A 23,298-nucleotide genomic window follows, 5' to 3' on the forward strand; every position below is an offset into this window, starting at 1 on the left:
TGGAAGGACAGAGGGGGTGTATTCAGTCAATTAATGCTTTGATTAATGGAATTCAATGTGGTTTGCTGCAGAACTCAAAACACAATACCTCCTCTGAGTTTAAGAAAACAATACATCTCTAATCCCCAAATAAAACTTTTCATTTGAATAAACAGTTTTCCTGTTGTAGACTTAGAACTCTTAGTCTATAAATATTTACATTTAATAATTGGGCCACACCATTTGCAAAGCATACATTCCACTTCATCTTTTTCTCCTGTTTTTGTTTTTTAAAACTTTTGAATACTTCCTTGTGTTCTGAAATGTATTCTGATACGTTTTTCATTTTCTTCCCTTTTTAGTGTGTCAAATCTTTAAACCGTTATCTGCTAACAGCTTGAAATGTGCATGTGGTGGGCGTGAGATTCATCAGTACGTTCAGATGTGCACACACTTCAGAGCTTGTGTGCATGCCTGTTTGTTGTGTGTATCTTCTAGACCAGCGTTTCTCAAATGCGACCACTGTGGCCACGTGTGGCCCCCAAGGGCTTTTCTTGTGGCCACAGTCTCCTGGGCTATGATTTGCGGGGAGGGAGCAAAGCAGAAGCCCTTCCTCCTCCCTCTTGCTCCTGGGTGCACCACCTTGGTGTTGATTGCTGGGGCTGCCAGCAGGGGTTGGCCCTGCCCCCCTCTGGAGACACCTGGGGCACAACGCTGGAGGAGCAGGCAGCCAGTGAGTTCCCCATCTTTGCAGGAGTGTGGGGCCCAGACTTTGGGCTTCAGCCCTGGGGTGGTGGGGTGGCAGGCTCTGGCTGCGGGGCTTCAGACTCCAGTCCCAGGCTCCAGTCATGCAGCTTCGGTCTCTGTCCCACCGCTGCCTCCCCTGACCCTCCCCCCCCCCCCCCCATCCAGGGTTTAATTTGTCCCCAGGCTTGGCAGGGCTGAGTAAGTCTGCTGTGAATAGTAATACTTGTATGTTTTGTTAATACCACTTTTCACAACAGACTTACTAGTTAGCAATAAATAAATGACAATGATTTGGACATGTATATGTGCAGATTTATTTGTTTTTTCCTAAAGCTAATTAAGTATTTTAGGAAATAGTGTGAGAGCGGCACCAGCAAGAGTTGATGGCTGCACTCTGAGGCCATCAAATTAAGTTGTCCTGAGAACCCCTGTTTTAGACTAATACATAGTCTTATTTCAACAGAGCTTTGCATATACACACAGGGCTTGTCTATACTTACCGCGCTGGTTCGGCGGCAGGCAATCGAACTTCTGGGTTCGATTTATCGCGTCTAGTCTGGACGCGATAAATCGAACTCAGAAGTGCTCCCCGTCGACTCCGGTAATCCTGCTCGCCGCGAGGAGTACGCGGAGTCGACGGGGGAGCCTGCCTGCCGGGTCTGGACGGCGGTAAGTTCGAACTAAGGTACGTCGACTTCAGCTACGTTATTCACGTAGCTGAAGTTGCGTATCTTAGTTCGATTTGGGGGTTTAGTGTAGACCAAGCCACAGAGTAACGTATCATCCTAATACATATAGCTCATGCGATGTATTGTGGTTTCCTAATGAAACAAGGTTTTTTTTATCTTTTTGAATGATAGAAAAATAGGGTGAAAATCGGGGAGGAAAAAATACTACTTGTAAAACGCAGGATTTTTTCGGTAAAAATAGTTTTAAACTGAAAACGAAGGGGTGTACATATTCTCAAGGTACATACTCTTGCTTGGTGCTGTAAAAAGTAAAGCATGAGTAAGTTAACTAGGCTTCATTTGATCCCTCGAGCTACTTGCATTTGCCAAAGAGAGAACGATATCCAAAGTCCATAGATTGATCACATTTTAATTCCTGCTAAGAGAACTGTTTGCAACACTTTAAACAATTGCCACTAATTAAACAAACTGTCCCTTTCAGGCCAAAAATTCCTGTGCAGTCACCTCAAGGAAAATACAGTACATTCCATATTCTTGTTTTAAAGGCTTTAATTCAGCACTGTCTTGGTAGGTAGGTGTGGAAATTTTTTTTACAACTGGTTTTAAGATTTTAAAATATAAATAAGGATTTTTTTTAAATATGAATGAGTCTTTGTTTAACTATTAGACAGATGGTAGTCTTCTGTTATCTGCCACTTTTCTCGTTGTAAACACTGCTTGAAGCACAGCTGGAAATTTGCACAGTATTAGTTCGTGTTGCACACATCAACATGTAGCATGATAAGACAGTTGAGCAAGTTCACTAGTGATGTGCAGGTGAGAAATTGCTTTGGTTTCTAAATTACAACATTTTGCTGATGACTATAAGAATGAGCACTTTTTCTTTCCCATTCCCCAGCTTTCAGATTTCTGCTTTGTATTACAAAATTTTGTTATGCAATCTTGCTACTTCCAGTGAAATGGAGTCAGTACCCTGCTGATGATAGTCTGCTTAAAAGCTGTGCCGTAACAACCAACTGACTAGTCTCGAAAGAATAGATCTAAGGATTTGTGCTAGCAAAACCAATCACTGAGACGTGGAGACGGATGCAAATGACTGAGACTCTAGTTTAAGAAAACATTTTTCAGTTCTTTGCTTTATATAAAAATGACTTGTTTTTGTTTATGCCTACGGTTTGCCATTATAATTGGACTCCTGTGATGGAGAGCTTTGCAAGACAGATGCATAAACTGGTGCCATGGCTGCTCTGTGGATTGATGAGCAGAGCTATTTATGGAAACGGTGTTCTGATTATATAGCTGTTTCAGAAGTTATTTATAATAGGCTTCTGTGGATTTGGATGGTGGGACCATATATATATTGGAATGTCTGATAGTGGTGTTACTATCATTGCGAACTTTAGAAATTATTCCGCAGTAAAAAGTGTGATAAATTAACTGATCTCCGTATTTTTTGTTTTTGTCACCCAAACTTTATGTTGTGGAACTAACATGTCATTGTGCATGTCCCTGTGTGGAGGCAAAATGTAAAAACATTGCTCACTGAGTATATTAAACATTTCAGAAAAGAACAAAATTAAAATATGACCATATATTAATTTCCAGCACCCAAAATTAGGATGATTATTATGGAAGCATCCCTTTTAGGCTGGGAGGCTCCCTCAGACAACCGTTCCACGCAGGGCATTTAGACGACCCGAGATCAGGATGGGATTGTGGGCAGCCTGGAAAGCTTAGAGCTTTTCTTTGATTCATTAAAGGTCACTGTGTCCTCCTCATATTGTGTAATATGAGGACAATATTTTATGTCAACAAGCAAGGAGGAACAATCGCTATTCTTCTGTGCACAGAAGCAGTCACCTTATGGAATTGGTGCACCAGCAATCAAATGACCCTGTTGGCTGTTTACCTTCCTGGGGATCAGAATATGCTGATGGACTCCCTCAGCAGACACTTTATCGACAACAACTGAGAGTTACGTGACTCTGTGGTAGACAGTATTTTTGTTATGTGGGGAACTCTCAAAAGGGGCCTGCTTGTCTCTCAGATGAACAGAAAGTGAAACATACACTGCTCTAGAGGGGCCCTAGAACTTCGCTCTCAGGTCTAGACTGCACTCCTGTTCGTGAAAGCGCACAGTGAAAGGTGGTCACTGCCTGCCTTATCACCACGGGTGCCTCACAATGCTTTGCTGTTGTGGCTTCCAAGCTGGGCCACTCGTAACCTGAAGGCTGGTTGTACCTTGAGTGTCTGTGTTCTAGACAGCCCTGGTTCAGCAGTTATGACCCCAGCTGCCTGTCTACAGCCCCATAGCCCCTCTCTTGTTTCCACCAGCCTTGGTTATTACTTGCAGGGGGACCCCCGCCCACTCCCAGTCATGAATTTCCCCAAAACCATGTGTTCTGCAATGTCCAGCCCTCTCCTGGACAGTTCTGAGAAATATGACTCATTTGCTCCTTTTAAGGAGACAAACATAGTTTACCACATTAAGTGGAGCTGACATTCACATTAGCACAAACACAGCACTGTTGGTTTAGATTAATAGTAAAACGAGTTTATTAACAAAAGAAGATAGGATTTTAAATGAGTTCAAGTATAAGAGAGTTTAGAAAGGGTTACAAGCAAATAAAAGTGAACACACACGTCTAAAATTTAATCTAGCAAGTTTTGGTTCAAGGCTTCCAGCAAGATAGTGACTAAGGGTATGTCTTCACTAGCAACATTAAAGCGCTGCAGTGCAGTGGCAATGCTTTAATGTGGCTGTGTAGTCGCGGCACCAGCGCTGGGAGAGAGCTCTCCCAGTGCTGTTAAAAAACCACCCCCACGAGGGGTGCACTGTCTACACTGCCACTTTACACTGCTGAAACTTGCAGCACTCAGGGGTTCGTTTTTTCACACCCCTAAGCGAGAAAGTTGCAGCGTTGTAAAGTGGCAGGATAGACAAGGCCTAACTCTCTCCTTGGTCTTGATTTTTCCAGAGGCCTATATGGTTCTTGAGCCTTTGTCTTCTTAGATGAAAGAAAACTTGCCTGTCTCTGCAAGGTTCTCTGCCTCTTTTTTTTATAATCCATTAACTGTTTGAAGTGTTAGCATACCTGTCAAAGTAAAGTTTATTCAAACAGTGAGGAAGGTGACATGGAATTTGGTGAAAGAGGCTCCATGCTCCTTCCCCCCTCCCTGCCATTTGTGTTTGCTGAAATGCAAATTGTTCTGTTCCTTGCCATTTCCACCCTTTCTGTCATGATGATCCTGTTTACTATTTATATGTCAAATGAGGTAAACACATATTCATTTGTTTAGGATAGACATGTTTAACAGCTTGTTCCTGGACAGGGCTGTCTGTTTTGAGCACGTACTAATATCATACAGGGGGACTTTGACTTTACATATAATGTTGCTACATACATTTCACCATGATATTATTGTCCATCAAGTTATTAGTTTTCGAGTGATACCTCACAAGGCGTATTTTATACAAAGATTACTACAGTAGTGTTTAGGGAGTGAACACAACGGTGCTTTGGGTCACAGTGATGCTCTCCTTTTTCCATAGTTATATCATCTGAACTATGCCTTCCTGCCCTACCCACTCCTACCTGGGGTCTTACAGAAAATTCATCAAGGCCAGGCACGAGACATCCTCATCGCCCCCAACAGGCCCAGACAGTATTGGTCCCCAAGTCTTCTGCATATGTCATCTTGGTTGCCAATCAACATTCAGTCCTTTTCCAATTTCCTGACCCAGGGGAAAGGTAGAATCAAGCATCCCAAGCACTCCATCAGAGGGTTTGGGTTTTGGATGGGTGTTAAATCTACAATATCCTTGTTTTGAAGCTCTCTGAAATCTGCAAAGCTTTCTTACTAATTGCAGAAAAGATTCCACTAGAAAATTCTAGGCAGCCAAGTGGAAGTTTCTCTCTGTCTGGACACAACAGAAACTTACATCCCTAGAGGCTGTGGTTGTTGCCTTATTCTGGACTATCTTCTTTCCCTCGAAACAACAGTGAGTCTTCCCATCAACTCTTTATGGATCCATCTGGCACCAATCCGTGCATACCACCCACCGGCATGTGGTAACTTAATTCTCGGTTGCTCACTGACTACCAGATTCTGTAAGAATCAACTCAGAACCTTTCCACCAGTAAGGAAGTCTACTCCTCAATGGGATTTAAACTTTGTTCTTCTGGTGCTCACTAAGGGTATGTCTTCACTACCCGCCGTATTTGCGTAGCTGAAGTTGCGTATCTTAGATCGATCTCCCCCCAGTGTAGACCAGCCCTAAGTCTCCCATCAAACCACTAACTTACATGTTCCCTGTGTCTCCTATCTGTGCAGGTTGCATTCCTGATCACCATGATTTCAGCCAGGAGAGTTGGTGAGCTTGGAGCATTGATGGTGGACCCTCCTATGCTATTTTGTATAGAAACAAAGTTTTTGTGTTTACATCCAAAGTTCACCCCAGAGTAGCTTTAGAGTTTCACCTGAGCCAGTCAATTCACTTACCTGTGTTCCCCCTCCAGCCGCAAAAGCACTTGCATCTGAAAAAGAGAGGAGACTTCATTCCCTCTATGCAACGAGCCCTGTCCATTTACCTGCAAAGAACAAAGGCAATCAGAAAATCTCCCAATTATTTGCCATAGCTGAAAGTGTTTGAGGTCAAGCTGTTTCCTCTCATAGGATCTCTATCTTACCCTTACTGTATCTTACTCTTCTATAAGTGGTCTAATTTTCCTTCTCCTCCTGGGGTGAGAGCTCATTCTACAAGTGCACAAGTGGTGTCAATGGCATCGCTTCAAGAAATACCTTTTCTTGACATTTGCAGAGCATCTATGTGGAGTTCCATCCACACGTTTGTGAGACCTGCTTTAGTTCAAGCCAGTTATCCCCCATTCTGTATTTGGTCATTCGATTTTTCTTCCCTAAGCACCCAACATTTGTCTGTGCTGAATTTTATTTTGTCGTCTATCGCCCAGTTCTCCCAATTTATCAAGATCCCTCTGAATTTTTGGAGGATACAGCTAAGTATCGCAAACCCTCTCCTGCCCAAGCTTTGTGTCATCTGCACACTTGATCAGTATGTTCTCTATCCCTACATCCAGGTCATTAACTCTTTTTATGGTAAACAATTGAATTCGGATGTGTTATTTAGCATCTTTATTAAAGTAGCTCTTGGGCCACACACCATCGGGTAAAGGGCATTCATTCTTTTAGACTAGGAAGTACAGCAGTGGAGGAGTTGTTGGGAAGTAGAAATGAGGACTCGGCTGGGGGAGCCTCACTTCCTGAAAACAAATAGGAAGCTAACAGAAATTTACACACGTTTTATGAGTGATTTATAACAGAACAATAGATCTATGTGAAATTATTTGTGCAAGATATGTCATCTTTCCTGGAGTATTTGGCCTTTATATTTTGTAAAGAAAATTAAAGGTAATGGAAACCTGCAACCATGTGAGGGTATAACGCAAGTTACTAATAAATCTGAGTTTAATTGCGTTTAATGCCATAACTATTTGTAACTTGTCTGTTAGTCGACTTCATTATTTTGTTTAAAGAATCTGTGTAACTTGTCTTTAAAAAATGTCAATATTGGACTAATTTCAGCCTATTTGAGGGCAGCAGCCAGAGGTGTTTTAAACCTTCAGACTATCCTCAATTTTTATGTGCTGGGCATAAAAATAGCTTTGATGAAATGATGATATTCTAGATTTAATCAGAAAGCGGGGAGGGGGGAGGAGGGAAGTTAGGCATCTAATGTCAAACTTTTAAATTTCAGAACATTTAAAACTTCAAAGCTTTTCTACCCAAATAGCTCTTTCCTCTGCAAAAGGTAACTGGGACACAGCATCCTGTTAGTCAGCATGGTATTTTTCACTCTTGTGTCAACAAATCAAAGTATAGTCCAGATGTTCCAGTGCAGTGGATGTTTTTGGCTTTTAGAGCTGTTTCATTTGTATTTTGTAATCAGAAATCCATAACACATTCATTAAAGGCTGAAAATATAATGTGCATGGTCTGGACAGAGACTAAGACGATATTTGTACCCCATTTGTCTTGGGTAAATGTAGTAGGCAGTACCTATGAGAGAGAGAGAGAGGTATTTATATGCATCTTCATAGGAGTAAGCTTTAAGGTAACAACCTTTTTTGTTTCCGTTCTGCATTCCATTCAGTTCAGTGAATTACTTTGATCAGCAGCCACAAATATACATTTTTAGGGACCATCTTTTTGTTCTATGTTTGTGCAGGACCTAGCACAACAGTCCTTGAATAGTGTCCCTAGGCACTACAGTAGGTAGTTAGTATCTGTTTCAGTGATGTTTGTTTAAAAGGGCTTAAATCTATTTTACTACTCCTAAACTAATCTCGGGGTCCGCTTTTGTAAATATGATAAAAGTTAGTGCAAGTGCAAAACAGATTGTCGTGTCGCTTCTTTCAGAATGCAGATATCTCCTTTGTAATGCATCTTATAAAAAAAAAATCTAATTGAGATCTATCGAAGCTATTTCCTAATACCGTTAGAGTATTCATTGACCCTATAATCAAACAAAAGGGAAACAGTGACTGAAAGTCAGAATAGTTTCTTTTAGTATATAAATTAACAGAACTCTTAAAGTAATTTTAAAGGAAAAATGTGCTCAATTTGTACTTAAGTTTTTCCTCCATAGTCTGTTAAAAGGATTGCAAAAATTACTGTCTTTAATGGGGGGGAAAAACAATTGACCTGGATTGATTAGTGAAAATGAGCTGTTTTAATTCACAATGTGTATTGAAAAGAGCAGAAATCTGGATACAAAATAATTATTTTGAACATTCAGCGGTGTTATTCAAAACCTTTCAGCGTCCCATCAATAAAACAGTAGGATTTGTGCAGGTAGTCCACTCATGCTAAATAAGCTCTCCTGTATTTAGTAGAACCATCAGCAATTAAATGGTAATGCTAGCCCTCCAATGATCATCATAAGGCTTCAGAATTCTCACTCCAGTGAGATAAATAGTGAAGCTCACACGTAGTACAATTGTCTGGCACATTTGGACAACAGTTTGATTTACATTATAAGGGCTACCATTGCAGTCAAAAGTGGTAGACATCTCGGGTCTGATTTTTCCTCCCCAGACGTTTTGAACACCTACACTTCTCATAGAAGGAAGTGCTCAGTACCTCTGAAAACCAGACCACTTTTAGAAGTCATATTCCATTCTGTGTAACTGCAAAATCTGGAGAAGACCTTACAACCCTTGAATTTGTGGTGGTCGTGGTGGTGGTGTTGTTTTTGTTTTAATATCTCCATATTCTTATCTGGATATTAACCTTATTCCATTAGTTTGTTGCACTGTATAGCATACAGAACATTTTATGTCTTTAAAAATATAGCTTTCAGATATCTCAGAAATGTACAGTAACTTCTGTGGGAATTCATGACTAATACTAGTTGTAGTTCTGAGGAGGTAAAATCTAGTCTAAAATGTTACTTGATGTTTTTATCTCCATGTAAATTTCTCCAGCATTTATACTTTGGTTCACAACTTTTAATGCTAATTAAGACTTAAGCCTAAAACAATTTAATGTAAAGTGGCATCTGCTGGTTACCAATTGCAGAGCAATGTTTAGAGTTTTTGATTTATGAAATATATTGTGTAGAATTTTGAGAAGTGTTCAGGATTGGCCTAATTTTCCTTCCATGGAAGGAAAACTCGTAGTAACCTCAGAGGGAACAGAATTATGCCAACACAAGTGCTTCTGAAAATCTTATTTGCTACGAGAAAATCACTGCACCTTTTGATTTTAAAAAAAATGCATGAATGGACTTTTAAAATTAGAGTTAAGGATTGGAATTTTATTAAGGCTAATGTGTTCTTTTTTCTTTCCAGGTGGAGTCATTCATTTTGGATCAGGATGATTTGGAAAATCCAATGTTGGAGACTGCTTCCAAATTGCTTTTGTCTAGTACTGCTGATGGTGCTGATTTGAGGACAGTAGACCCAGAAACCCAAGCTAGATTAGAAGCTTTACTTGAAGCTGCAGGTAAGTACTCATGTCTCTTAAGGGCTCAGTCCTGCCATCTTTATTCCTGAGACCATAATGGGGCTGCTTGCATAAGTACTAATCCTCATGTGTAAGTGTGGCAGTCTTGGGGCTAATGCAGTGTGAACTTTCAGTGGTGTGAAAATTATTTTGCAGGGGGGGTGGGCCTAATTAAAATACATACTTTTCCAAAAGCATTTCATAATGCAGGAAAAGAAATGTCCTGATATCATTCTCTGTTGACTCCAGAACTCCACCTTATTTTATTTGTAATATCATATGAATATGATGCAAGTAAAGCTCAATTAATTTCCCCACCTCCCATTTCTTAATTATTCCCAACGTGCAAGGCCACACTTCAGACTGAGAATGAGTGAAAGTACTCTGTCTGGACTATAGAGCTTGCATTTTACTTTTGTTTCTGTAGTTGTCCTGGTTAAGGCTCCTCCTTTCTAGGTCTTTAACCATATCTTCTATATGAGCTTTATTTTATTTTTTTAATGGAAAGGATGGCTACTTAGCTCTCACTGTGAAGGAAGTAGAAATCAGTGCCCACCATTTATCAGCCTCTTGTTTTCTGTAAGGTAGCTCTCCTGTAGTAGAGTAGCCTCCAGTTCAGTTTTTCCTTATTTTTATTTATATTTGAGTTCCTTACAAAAATTATATTGCAAGCTTTAATAAACAGAATAGTCATCCCCAAAAGCTTAACGTATCTACTTGTAAAGGTGGTGTTAAGCTTAACCTCTTAACGGTGGCGATTCATTGTGCCATCAGGATCCAGGCAGTGGGTCCCCTCTGGTGGAAAATCCCCCTAGAACAGTGAGGCACATATATTTGTCAGCAACTTCCTCTCCCCTGGGAAGATATAGAGCTGTTTAGTGCAGTTCAGAAAGTGAGTGGGGCTAGCCAGGCAGGGTGTGAAACTAGTGTCCCAGAGAGAAGTGCTGATGGAGCACAAATCCTGATCAGCCTCCACCACAGGGCTCTATGCAGTTCTGGACAGAACTTAAAGCTTCTCACTTCCTGAATCAAACATACTATTTTTAATAATTAGAACCCGAATATTCATTTGGGGTGGTTTGGTCTCAGATCAGAGATGACATTTTTCTTGAAAGCTTTATAAAAACCTGTATAACTGTTTGTCTCCCAGAGGTGGTACAGATGAAAAATGCCTCTTTTTATAAAGAAATGTTTAGGACACTAAAGAGAAGTTTAAGTTTTAAAAACTTGGAATGTACAAATTGCTGAATGAGGTCTTGTTTTGAAATGCATTTGGAAAAAAAACATTTACCGCATAGTTTTCAGTAACCTAAAATCACTAACTGGTCGGTGTTTTAAGGGAGTTGTCACCTTTGTGCTTTCAGTGTGAACGCAGCTATGTTACAGGATCATTGTTCAAATTGCCTAAAGTCATTTTAAAAAACATAAATGTCCAGTGTACCGGAAATTTTCCCGATGCAATCAGTATTGGAATGGTTTCTGATAACATATTGTATGGACTGAATTTACATTTTCTTTGTTACTTTTGTTTTTCTTTTTCGGTGTACGTATCCACTTGTCCTAAATTGGAATGAAAGGAATAGGTAAATTATCCACCGCTGACGGTAAAGCATTTGCAGATCCTGAGGTGCTTCGTAGACTGACTTCCTCGGTCAGCTGTGCGTTGGATGAAGCTGCTGCTGCACTTACCCGAATGAGAGCGGAAAGCACAGCAAATGCAGGGCAGACGGACAAGTAAATAGATCTTTTGCATTTTTTCCCCTGCCACTTAAAACGCATTCTTTATTGCTGTCCCCTTTCTTTTGCTATACAACAATGACATAGTTGTTGAGATTGAACTGGCTTCAGATTGTCAATTCTGAGCATATACTTTGGACTTTTTATTTAATCCATTTGGCATTAAATGCTTTCCAGGTGGGAAATGCAAAATGCTTTTGCATGGGGTACTGGGAATTTAGGGATATCAGTACTAAAAGAGTTAACGCATTCAAGAAAAATTCTTATTTCACTATCTTAGACATAATTTCAAATGTCAAACAAAATCTAGTAGGCTCAGAGCCTACTACGGTAGTGTGCTTTCCTCTTCAAATTTCTTCAGGAGATGACGACTCCTGAAACCAGTGGAAGAATTTAAATATTTTTTTTCTGTTGCCCACTTTATTTTTATTTGTTTTTTTAAAAGAAAGCGGTTAATATAAATGGTGCTGAAGTAGTTTTAGGAAAATATCTAATTTGAGGGTTGAGGAACAAATAAGATCAAGTCCCTTCTATGGACTTCTTAAGTTAAGGCAGGAAGGGTGTGGTCCTATGGTTAGGGCAATGGAGTGGGACTTGGGAAGTGACTTCAGATCTCAGCTCTGCCATACTTCTTGTGGAACCTTGGACAGGTCCCTTAATCTGTCTCTGTTCCAAGTCTTCTGCTTATACGTTACACCCCTGTCTCACACATAGTTGTCTTTATTTAGAATACAAGCTCTTCAAGATTGGGATTGTGTCTTTTTGGGTGTTTGTACATCCTCTAGCATGATGCAGCCATGGTGTTGGTTGGGGCCTCAAGGCAGTACTGAAATACATATATAATAGCAAAAAACTCAGTAGTGCCTCAATATGCCCCATTAACAAACATTACTTTTACTCTGCCAACCCCACAGTTACTGAAATGTACAAGCTCTTCACCTCCTTTTAGGAGCCATTCATTGTCACCCACAAGATTCTAACTAATACTATTAAAGGACAGAAGGGGAGTTGTCACCTTCCCTCTAGCCTCTTTGAGCAACGTCTCAATACGCACATAGTCAGATTGGCCCCTGACACTATAAGATTCCAGAGCTTCCAGGTCCTCACATACACACTCTCACACTAGGATATGTCTACACTGCAGTTAACCCATGGCTGGCCCATGTCAGTTCACTCAAGCTCATGGGATTTGGGCGAAGAGGCTGTTTTATTGTGGTGTAGGTTGGGGTCCTATTTCTGGGACCCAGGACCCTGTCCTCTTGCGGGCTATGCTGCAATTACAGTCCTTTAGCCTACGCCCTGTGAGCCCGGGTTAGCTGACACAGCCAGCCATGAGTGTCTAATTGCAGTGTAGACATACCCTTAGCCAACTTCTTAAAAAGACTCTCACAGGTACAATTTAAGACCCATTTCACAGCCTTTTGCACCTCCCTTGTGCTTACTCGCCAGATATCTCAAACCTACACTTTCACTTAACCATCATTAAAGCATTAGTTCTCTCATATTCCATCTCACAGCTGACAAGATCCTTGGTAATAAAAGCTGTATGCCCTGCTGCTGACACAACCTACGCAATTCTGCATTGAAACGATGCATACTGGATCCTAAAGGTACACATGCAGCTCTTCCTTTTGCTCTTACATGTTGAAAGGTGCAAACTACAGATTTCCTATAATCACAGCTCTGTAACATGCCTCCACTCTGTTCCTCATATCACAAACACACCTTGACCGAGCAGGCACAACCGCTGCTCCCATCTGACACACTCACTGCATTGGAGTGTATGCACATAGTTCCCATTGGCTACTGCCATGTCTAGGGGAATGGAGGGAAAGTGGCACGGGCAACCTTTGTAATGTTTTGTCCTTTTAATAGTGTTAGTTGGAATCCTGTGGATGAGAATGGGTCCTAAAAGGAGGTGAAGCGCTTATACATTTCAGCAACTGTGGGATAGGTAAAGTAACATTGTGTGCGCTAATGGGACATATTGGGGCCTCCAGGGCAGATTGGCAGAGGCCCTGGAGTTTTTTCGCCTTCCTCTGCAGTGTGGAGCATGCGGCACTGGTCACTTGTTGGAGGATTCTCTGCACCTTGAGGTCTTTAAACCACAATTTGAGGACTTCAGTAACTCAGACATAGGTTAGGGATTTGTTACAGGAGTGGGTGGGTGAGATTCTGTGGCGTGCGTTGTGCAGGAGGTCAGACTAGATGATCATAATGGTCCCTTCTGACCTTTAAGTCTATGAGTCTATGAGCACAGCTGAAAGAGGGCAGCGTTAAGATTGCCTGGGCAACCTTAACTGTGCATTTGCTGTTTTTTTCAGAAGCTTGAGTTTTGCTCAACTCAGCATTCTGGAATGTGATGTCATATCACCAGGCAACCTTAATTCTGCCTCAAAGTAGTCTTTTGCCATTGAATTTCCTGTTTTGGGGGGGTGGTTTTCGTTTTTGTTTTTTTTTAAGGAAGAGATATGTTGTTGGTAGGTGTAAGTAGTCATTTAGGCGGTTATACATATGTCCTGCAGTTTGCATACCGACCCAGCCCCTCACCACAATCAGCTGGGCCCATCAGCCTTGCGGCAGCACCCCCCCGCAGCCATGCCCTTGATCCAGTCATTGGGGTTCCCCTGTCCAGCCTGCCCCCAGCTTGTAATGCGAGGGTCTGGGTACAATAGTGAACGCATCTACCTGAAGTCTTCACTTCCTGATATACAGACATTTCTGTTGACATTATTTCTCCTCCTCTTTTAACCCGACTCACATGTTGTGCCTGGAATGAAGGACAACTATGTTACAATGGGGTGGTGGTGGTCCTGGTCATGTTTCTGAGGGTTGGAAGGTAGCAAGGCCAGCAAGAGAAATCACCCAGGGTTTCTGTTCCAAAATATTGACAGTTTTATGTTTGAGAGAAAAATCCTCTGACCCCTGTCCAATAGATACACCCCATCTCTAAGAAACAGTAAGGTGTCAGAGCTAGTAATGTTTCTGTGCCATACCGTATGCATTTTCCAGTCAGTCGTGTGTCCCCCAATTTCCCGATTTGAGGTTCTTTCAGTATTTACTTATCGCTTTCATATTGTTGTAGCAAACATTCAGATGCCCAACCAAATCAGAGAAAACTCTGTCAACTCCTGGACACACATCTCTGTGGTCCAGATCTGCTTTTATTGATTGTATGAGGTGTATGTCAGGAATAAAGCCTGGATAGTTTCTGCCTGAATGAATCATCACAGTGCTTGGTAGATGACAACTTCATCAGCAGAGACCCTAGTTTTCCGTGATAAACCCCTCCCCCCAAATTCTCTGATTAAAAAACCACAAAAATCTGCATTTTTCTGCAATTTAAATGAAACGCTGAACTTTAGTTTCCCTAGCCACACTATACAGTGGGACCCTGTTTATCCAATCCAACTGGTACCAGGGCCAGGTCGGATAAGCAAAAATTCACATAATCTGGAGAATGGGCAAAGAACTTCAGCCCCAGGAGGGTGAGGCTGAAACTCTCCAGATTATCTGAATTTTTGCTTATCCGATTTGGTCCCAATTAGATTGGATAAATGGGGTTTCACTGTACTTAAACATATGATTTTATTTTTTCACAAAATGTAAAAACTAAAGATTCTCTATAAAAATGCGTATTCCGTGTTTTTCCGTGGCAAACGAATTTCTAGGATCTCTGCTCACTGCAGAGTAGGCAAAACATGATGCCAATGCAGGCCATCTCTTTCCATCCAAATCAGCCTTTTAGTCAGCAATCCTCATATCATGGTGTACTGCTTCCTCTCCTGCAAATTTCTTCCTGCTTGCTTATCACCCAACCTTACTTCCCTTTTCCCCCCTTCACTCCTCCCTTCCCCCAAAGTCCTATGTCAGGCTCATTCTCACCTGATAGAACATGAACTTTGGTTAGATTGGCTGCTAGCTATTCTGACATGGCCACATAAACCTCCCGTAAAATGAAAGCGTTATAGCAGAGACAACTTGTAGCTAACAATGCAAGTTATTAAATTTTTATTGCACAGAGGTATAAATGTTCAGATTAGAAACATCAGTTGCAGGGTTCACCTGGGGCAATGGTCAGACCTATGACCGTACACTGCTGCTATTTCATCACCTAGACTTTCCCTTGTTCCTATTTATGTATAGGAAGTTTGATAAACTAAAATGCTACATGATGGGCTTGAAAATGTTTGTACTGGATTCTGTTTTGTACTGGATTCTAACTGCTCATGAGAGTTCTGATTTTTCAAAGGACATGTTGATACTGTATTTCAACCTTCATTTTCGTTATAATTTCCTGTGTTTTTTCCATCACACTTTTCTTGTTTGTCTGTCTTGTATTGACTGCATCATGATGACCGGTCAGGTTTGTATCTGAAAAGAACATAGTACTTTTACTCTACTCACATAGGTATTTCTTTACTGCTTAAAGTGTAGTTACAATTTCATTTTCTGAAGATGTGATTTACCTTACTAGCCGCAGTTTGGCAGAAGCTTGTTCAGAAGGAGATGTAAATGCTGTGCGAAAGTTGCTGATTGAAGGGAGAAGTGTGAATGAGCACACAGAAGAAGGGGAAAGTCTCCTTTGTTTAGCCTGCTCGGCTGGATACTATGAGCTTGCACAGGTTAGTTTCCAATGCTGTCTTTTACACAGTATATAAAGTACGGTACTGGTGTATCACTATCTGGCCTTTGTGATGTTACAGAGCCCAAGTAACATTTCAGTTACTTATATTTTCAACAGATGAAAGCTGTGCTTCATTAGAAAAAATTTGCATCGCTAACAGGCACTTTGTATATACAGATGCCTCCCCGACTTACGCAATCGTTCCGTTCCGGAAAGCCTTGCGTGACTCGAATTTTGCATAAGTCGGAAATGTATATCCGTACATTACGCAAAAATTTCCGCAACTCGAAAATCCTATTTCTGCCTTATGGAATTTTTTCCATAAGTGCGAATTTGCATAAGTCAGGTCTTGCGTAACCCGGGGAGTGTCTGTATAGCATTTGAAATAAGTTCTTACAAGACACAATGAGTTCACAAAACGGGATTGTATATAGAATTTAATTTTAAGCTCTATGACAATTCGGGCATTTGTCATGTTACAATAACACTTATTGCCCGTTCTGCCAAAGGTTCTTCTGGCGATGCATGCTAACGTAGAAGACCGAGGTATTAAAGGAGACATAACACCTTTAATGGCTGCTGCTAATGGCGGGCACGTCAAAATTGTGAAGTTGCTGCTAGCTCATGGTGCAGATGTCAATGCACAGTCATCAACAGGTAATAAATGTGCCATGATGAAGAGTGAATGTCTGAGTTTTGTGTCACAGAAACTCTTAACTTTTTTGTGTCTTTGTGCATCTGATGTCCTGGTGAGTGGGTTGTTTGTTTTCCCCCTCCAGTGTGTTTGCCTGTTTTCATATTTCTTTGAGAAATGAAAAATATTAATTGATTCCAGACATATGTTCAGTATTGCTAGTCTGAATCAAACAGGAAGTTGAAGTTTACATTTGCCTTTTTCACTTTTGCAGTAACTGTTACTCCATCTTCATTTGCAAGTGGTGATAAAGTTCATTCCTGCCCAAATAGACTATAGACCACAATGTGTACAGGTAAAAAGATACAAAAAATCCTGAGTGAAACGAACATACCATGATTTTCAGGTGCCATGTGTCAGTTTCAGAGCAAGTTGCACCTGTTTTTTCCCCTCCATGGTCCACCAAGGACATCCACTTTAGGCTTATGGCTCCTAGCCATCACCTCACTTGGGCAGAAAGTCGCATCTCACTCCCTTCCCCCCGGAGGTTTCAAGACTGCATAGCTCCCTGCCTCATTGAGATATCCTCAGCAAGCCAGATTGCCTAAAAAGGTCAGCACTTGTGCTTTGCTTTCTCTGTTTCTCTCTCTCTGGACTATGACCAGAGCATTGCCCGCAGTTATAAGTTATTACACAGCTCCTTCTAAGCAAACACATTCATTCTTAAGTTAAGAACATTACAGAGAAGACATTAAAACAATAAAAGGACCTACACAGAGACTAAAAAGCTTACCAGAGGTCACTCCCAATCCAAGGTAGGGCTGTGATAGGCTTTAGTTCTTCAAAACCCACAACTGGGTTTTCCCTATGATTATAAATGCTTTTGTCTTAGATCCAGAACAGAAACTGGGCAAATCAGTCATTTCTTTAAACAGCCCAGACCTTTGATCTTGGCCTCCTGTGACTGGCAACCAGGAGACAATGACCTTCTTGTCTGAGTAACTTCACAAGGCTGGGTATTTGCATACCTGGATTTAGGAATTTGCCTTAACTTCTTCCTTAGGGGTTCCCCAGGAAATACATTTACACTTATTGTTCCAAAAGTCCATACCTGTCTGGCACATTTTGAATTGAACTCCCAGGTCTCTCATCTGTCACTTTTCCCCCCCAAGGTTACATACAATCTCAGTCTACAATAATATATAAACTTAATACAATAAGGTCTTATGGCAATTTTCTCAAAAATATCCTTGAATCTGTCACACCTTGAAAATCTCCGAAGGGTTGTAAGTGGCAGAAATTTGATAGTTTTCATGGGTTTGGGACCCATCCCATGAGTTATGTGACTGCCTGGACCTTTAGAGCATTGCAGGAGCTATGGGTGTAATCCTGGCTCTGTTGAAGTTAATGATAGCTCTCCTTTTGACTTCAACAGAGCCAGGATTCACCCTATAATTCTAGACTGTGGACAGCTGCAGTTGTATGCCACTTGACCGACTACAGCTATATTATCATGAAGACAAATTAGATGATTGGTATTTGCTATATTAAGCAGATAATGAAATTGAACGTCTATCTGGAGACATACCTTTGCTATACATTTAACTTACCAACTGTTTTTATTTTAATGTTTGGAAAGGCTTGGAAATCACTAGATATTTCTAATTGCATGAGCAATCTACATAAAAAAAGTATAGGCATCGTTTTTTGTGGCTATTGATCCATTTGACATTGTATAATCTTTTTCCTAAAGGTATGTAGATAATGTTAGGTGTTTGGAAACCCAAATCAGTGAATAGTTTCAAAAGTGAAATTTCCTTAGCAATGAAATAAATTGGAGCACAAATCTTCTATGAAGACAATGACAAAGACATTATACTATTCTGAGCATAATTTGGATAGTTTGTTATTGACTATTTATTTGCTTTGTTGCAAATGATTGCTTGAATTCTGGCAGAGATTAGCTGGACAAGGGGTGATTGAGAAGGTTTTTTTGCAATTTCTTTTGCCAGATTATTTTATTTCGTGTATAATCTGTTTCAATGCATAACTTCATAAATGGATAAATTTTTGTTTTTAATTCTGTATTTTAGAGAAACTACTTTTGGGTAACTGCAAGTGTCCTTGCCAGTCCTGCAGTAGAGTGTTAACTACTGAAGCCTTGGTTATTAATTGATTTACAAATATGTTGCTTAGTTGTCAGAAAGTAGAGTAGTAGTATCACTCCCGTTTTAAAAAAAAAAAAGAAAAGAGGGTGGAGGGAGGATGTTCATGTTGATATATTATCTGTGATTCATAAAAGAATGAGAACAAGTATATGTAATGAAAATATGCTGATTCCAGCTCTGGATACTAAAAATTAACTCTTCGGGAATAAGTCTTGAAATCGTTTTACCTAAGGCAGTTCACTCCACTCCTTAATTGATCTAACATCTGCTTTCTTTTGTGCAGAGTAGTATCACTACACTGAAACTGAAAATAACACATTCTTCACACCTCCCATTAAATTATCAGTGTGGAGATGGGTCATGCCAGAAGTTGCAGATTCACGTGGAGAAAAATGGGAGTGATTTTATTCCCCCCCCCCTCCCCAATCAGGTCATTAGACACCATTTATAGTTCAGGGTTTTAGTGTCTCAGCATTGTTATACATATGAAAAGTTGTTTTTAATTGTACTGTTTCTTGAGCCATAACCTGAAAATGTTATAACCATTTTTTTAAATATCAGTGTTAAATTAAGTATTGAAATGGGGTCTGAGGGTAAGTGGGATGTAGAAACAATTCCTGTTGCCAAAACAAAATATCTGAATAACTTTTGGTTTTGTTTCTTCTCTCTTCTGGTACTAGGCAACACAGCACTTACATACGCCTGTGCTGGGGGCTATGTAGATGTTGTGAAGGTGCTGTTGGAATCAGGCGCTAGCATTGAGGACCACAATGAAAATGGTCACACTCCACTTATGGAAGCAGGAAGTGCTGGACATGTGGAAGTAGCCAGAGTGCTGTTAGAAAACGGAGCAGGAATCAATACACATTCCAATGAATTTAAGGAGAGTGCACTTACATTGGCTTGTTACAAAGGTACAGTATCAGTATTAAAGCCTTTACTTTTTTTTTTAGAAGTTTTCCTAAAAAAACTTTACTTTCCTTAACAAGCTTTAGTATTCAACCTAAAATTATTAATTAAATGGTTAGATGGGTATAGATTTTGCAATTCATTAAGGACCAGCGTCTGATCCTTTAACCATGATTTAGTACCTTCCATTAAAATCAGTGGGCCCACTTATGGAGTGAGATGCTATTCAATGTAAGTGTATCGGAATCTGGTCCTACTTTTATATCTCTTATTTACATGAGGTTTTAAATCTTATTAGGTCAGTAAAATAACGAGTAAAAGTGCAAACTTTCATGAAGAAATGCTGTTAACTGAAAATCAGGGGAATGATTTATTTACTTTTTTTTTTGTAATGAGCAGTATCTAGCTTCTGAAAATAAGCTGCTTGTTGAACAAAATACGAAAAACATTTCTACAAGTGCTTGAGGATTAAGCCCTTATTTGGAGAAAACAATATGGGGGAACCAAAATATTTTGTAACAGTTTATTATAATTGCAAAGTCCACTATTATAATTCAGTGAAACATGTAGAAAAGACCTTAATAATGCCTTTATATATAGTGCTTTTAATCTATAGATCTTAAAGTGCTGTCCAAAGGTCAGTATTATTATCCCTATTTTATAGATTGGGAAGTGACTTGTCCAGGCCAGTGGCACAGCCAGGAAGAGAACTCAGGTCTTCCGAGTCCCGTTCCAGTGCCTTATCCACTGGAGAACACTGCCTCCCTTTTAGGCAACTGTCTATATTAGATCACCCAAACCTATAGAATGCAAGTCTTGTTTACGTCTGTTAGAAGGCCACAGCTGTTAAATAAACTAATTTGTCCCTCAAATGGTCACTTAAGGCAGGTTTCACTGAAGTAGTTATGATGGATCTGTGCTCTCGGTTTAGAGTCCGGTCCGTAGTCTTCGTACTTACGTGGTTACATCAGCATAGTAGCTGAGCACTGAGTTATTTGGCTGATGATGTTAATTTTGTTCTAATATTCTTGATTACATTTTTCTGATTGTTCCTGTTGCATTTTTCTATTACCCTAGATAATGGGATGTAGTTTTTGATGGTGTTTAGAAAAGAGTAAGTAGTAATGGAGTCTTCTGAAAATGAATTATAACAGAGCAATATGATGGGATTTTGAATCCTGATCTATGAGTTTTGGAAGCAGAGTAAAAAGCAAACAGCGCAAATTGGTACTTACACAGCTCCTCACTCTTTTGCATAGGAAAGAACTTGGAGTTCAAGGTGACTGTGTTCAAAGTGCTCCTTCAGTCTTGTATTCCTTTCTGTCTTGGAGGTTCTGAACTCTTTTTGGCTTTCTAATTTGCTTCCAGAGCTCGTGCCTGAGGCTTGAAAACCTATGTGCGACTCTGTAATAGTTGTTACCACTATTTTTTATTGCTGTCTTGGCTTGCAGGATTCCCTCCCCCTTCCCCCAATTAACTACTAAAAAGTTGAAAATGGATTGTGTCACAGGTACAGGCCCTGCTGTCCCTTTGGACTCCTCTTCAGGTGTTAGCCCCTTGTTTCACCTCTCCTGGGGTGAAATCCCTCAATGCTCCCACTCTTATAAAAGGTCCTGGGCTACTGCTTATTGTATAGCAATTGTGATTTCTTAGCGAGTCAGACTGGGCTCAGCCCCTGCAAGTCTTCCCTTTGGGGTCACTGGTACATAGATTGACAAAGACAGCTTTCTTAAAACAAAATATTGTTTAATCTTTAACAGCAGGAACACAGAAACATGAGAAAGGATTTTGAAAACTGATTATACACATCTGTCACCCATGGATTACCATCCCCTGGAAATTTAGGAAGGCCCAACCATTTCAACCCCCCTCCGGAGGGCCTGTGTGTGTATCAGCCTGTTCCTTCCCTGCAGGCCCAAACAACTGTGTCCCTCCTTCTGGAGAATGAGTTAATTGGTAATGTCCCTCTGAACTTTAGGCTCCCAGCTGTGTACTTTGGCTGGAGCTGGAAAGTAGCCATCTGCTCAGATAATCTCAGGTATTTTCTCTTAATTTGTTGACCTATTTACCAGGAGGTTACTCATCTAGAGACGTTGTGCTGCCTTTCTGCTGGTTTCCTAAGACTCTGCTATTAAACTAAATCCACCTATGCATACAATGAATTAATTCTATACAATCATACAATAAATATTTTCCATAAACTGGTCCCATACAGTATTCATAAAGAAATGGACAGCAGCCTTTCATAGAATGCTTACAGTTAAAGTTAGGGTTAAACCAGTTAGTTTAGTATTCAGATACTGTCCAGAAAGAAGTCCCTATAAAGCGATATGAAATTTGTGCTATTAATTTAACATTCTTGTAGCATATCACATGGAATACTGCACTTGTACACAATTTTAGTGATTAGATCGGGGTAGGCAACCTATGGCATGCGTGCCGAAGATGGCACACGAGCTGATTTTCAGTGGCACTCACTGCCCAGGTCCTGGCCACCGGTCCGGGGGGCTCTGCATTTTAATTTAATTTTAAATGAAGCTTCTTAAACATTTTAAAAACCTTATTTACTTTACATAAAACAATAGTTTAGTTATATATTATAGACTTATAGAAAGAGACCTTCTAAAACGTTAAAATGTATGACTGGCACGCAAAATCTTAAATTAGAGTGAATAAATGAAGACTCGGCACACCACTTCTGAAAGGTTGCCGACCCCTGGATTAGATAATGTGGGCTGTGATGTTTACAGTAAAAGTCTGATTTTTACCCTGGCTAAAAATATGGGAGGTGGAAGTGGTGATTTCCAAAGTAATTTTCTTTGTTTATGATATTGTAACCGAGTCCTGCGTTGTTTAACTGCGTATGTTAAAGCCTTTCTGCTGTGTTTCAGTCTATGAACACACACACAAAACAGAGGAATGTGACTTGTTGAACAGGTTTTGAGGTTTTTATTAATTATGTATTTTCAATTTAGGCCATTTAGAAATGGTGAGGTTTCTTCTGGAGGCAGGTGCAGACCAGGAGCATAAAACAGATGAAATGCACACTGCTTTAATGGAGGCTTGTATGGTAAGAAACAAATACATTGCTATAGCATGGAAGCATATTTAGCATTTCTCCAGTTGCTGGAGAAGAGCCACAAAACGATGATCCTCTTGTCTATTTGGTACACAATCTAATTTAAATTATATACGTCCATTCGTTGTGCCTCATTATTTTTATCCTCCCATACTCAACAGAGGGTAAAGAAAACATGGTTTACGACAATACTTTTCTAAAGCAGAATGATCTAAATTAGCACTCATTTTATGCTTCACAATAGTCATGTTGTACTGGGTGACACTCTTGTCTGCTGTGGTAGCACCTGTTTGGCCATCTTCCAATAAAATTTTTTAGAATTTGGTTATTTCTGAGGCCTGCACAAAGTCGTCTTGAAATAAGTGAGTAGTATTTTACTACACTTGATTCACAGGCTCATATCTTAATTACAGTCACTCTGACTTGAAAGAAGAGCTTTGAACTTAAAGGTAACCTTCAAATCTTCTCGGAAACCCTAAACTGTAATAATATCAACTGAATGCTGTCAGTGGTCACGTTCAAATGTGCATTTAACAGATCAGTTTAAAATGTACATGTTCTTACATTTTAAACTTGTATGCTGAATGTTTGTCTTTGCCTGGTTACTGAAGGTATTCAGCACATGCTACTACAGTTCAGAGAAGCTTGTTTAAAAATAAATAAATAAAATAAAATAAAACTTGCCATGTGTTCCTCTTCCAGCT

At 40.1% G+C, this 23,298-nt stretch overlaps 1 protein-coding gene across 9 annotated transcripts in view; it reads left to right on the forward strand.

The window, feature by feature from the left end:
* The window catches only part of ANKRD17 (ankyrin repeat domain 17), a 142,712-nt gene that overhangs the window by 57,731 nt on the left and 61,683 nt on the right, over positions 1-23,298 (forward strand). For 8 of the 9 annotated variants that reach the window (XM_065595937.1, XM_065595939.1, XM_065595938.1 and 5 more), the window contains exons 2-7: positions 9,287-9,440; positions 11,018-11,174; positions 15,655-15,802; positions 16,314-16,461; positions 19,287-19,520; positions 22,491-22,585. In XM_065595937.1, coding sequence (XP_065452009.1) covers positions 9,287-9,440; positions 11,018-11,174; positions 15,655-15,802; positions 16,314-16,461; positions 19,287-19,520; positions 22,491-22,585 — 936 coding nt within the window. Of the gene's footprint in view, positions 1-9,286; positions 9,441-11,017; positions 11,175-15,654; positions 15,803-16,313; positions 16,462-19,286; positions 19,521-22,490; positions 22,586-23,298 lie in introns of those variants that run through there. The other variant, XM_065595945.1, reaches the window with a different exon arrangement.

The sequence above is a fragment of the Chrysemys picta genome, chromosome 5 (assembly GCF_011386835.1).
Source record: "Chrysemys picta bellii isolate R12L10 chromosome 5, ASM1138683v2, whole genome shotgun sequence".
NCBI classification, from domain to species: domain Eukaryota; kingdom Metazoa; phylum Chordata; order Testudines; family Emydidae; genus Chrysemys; species Chrysemys picta.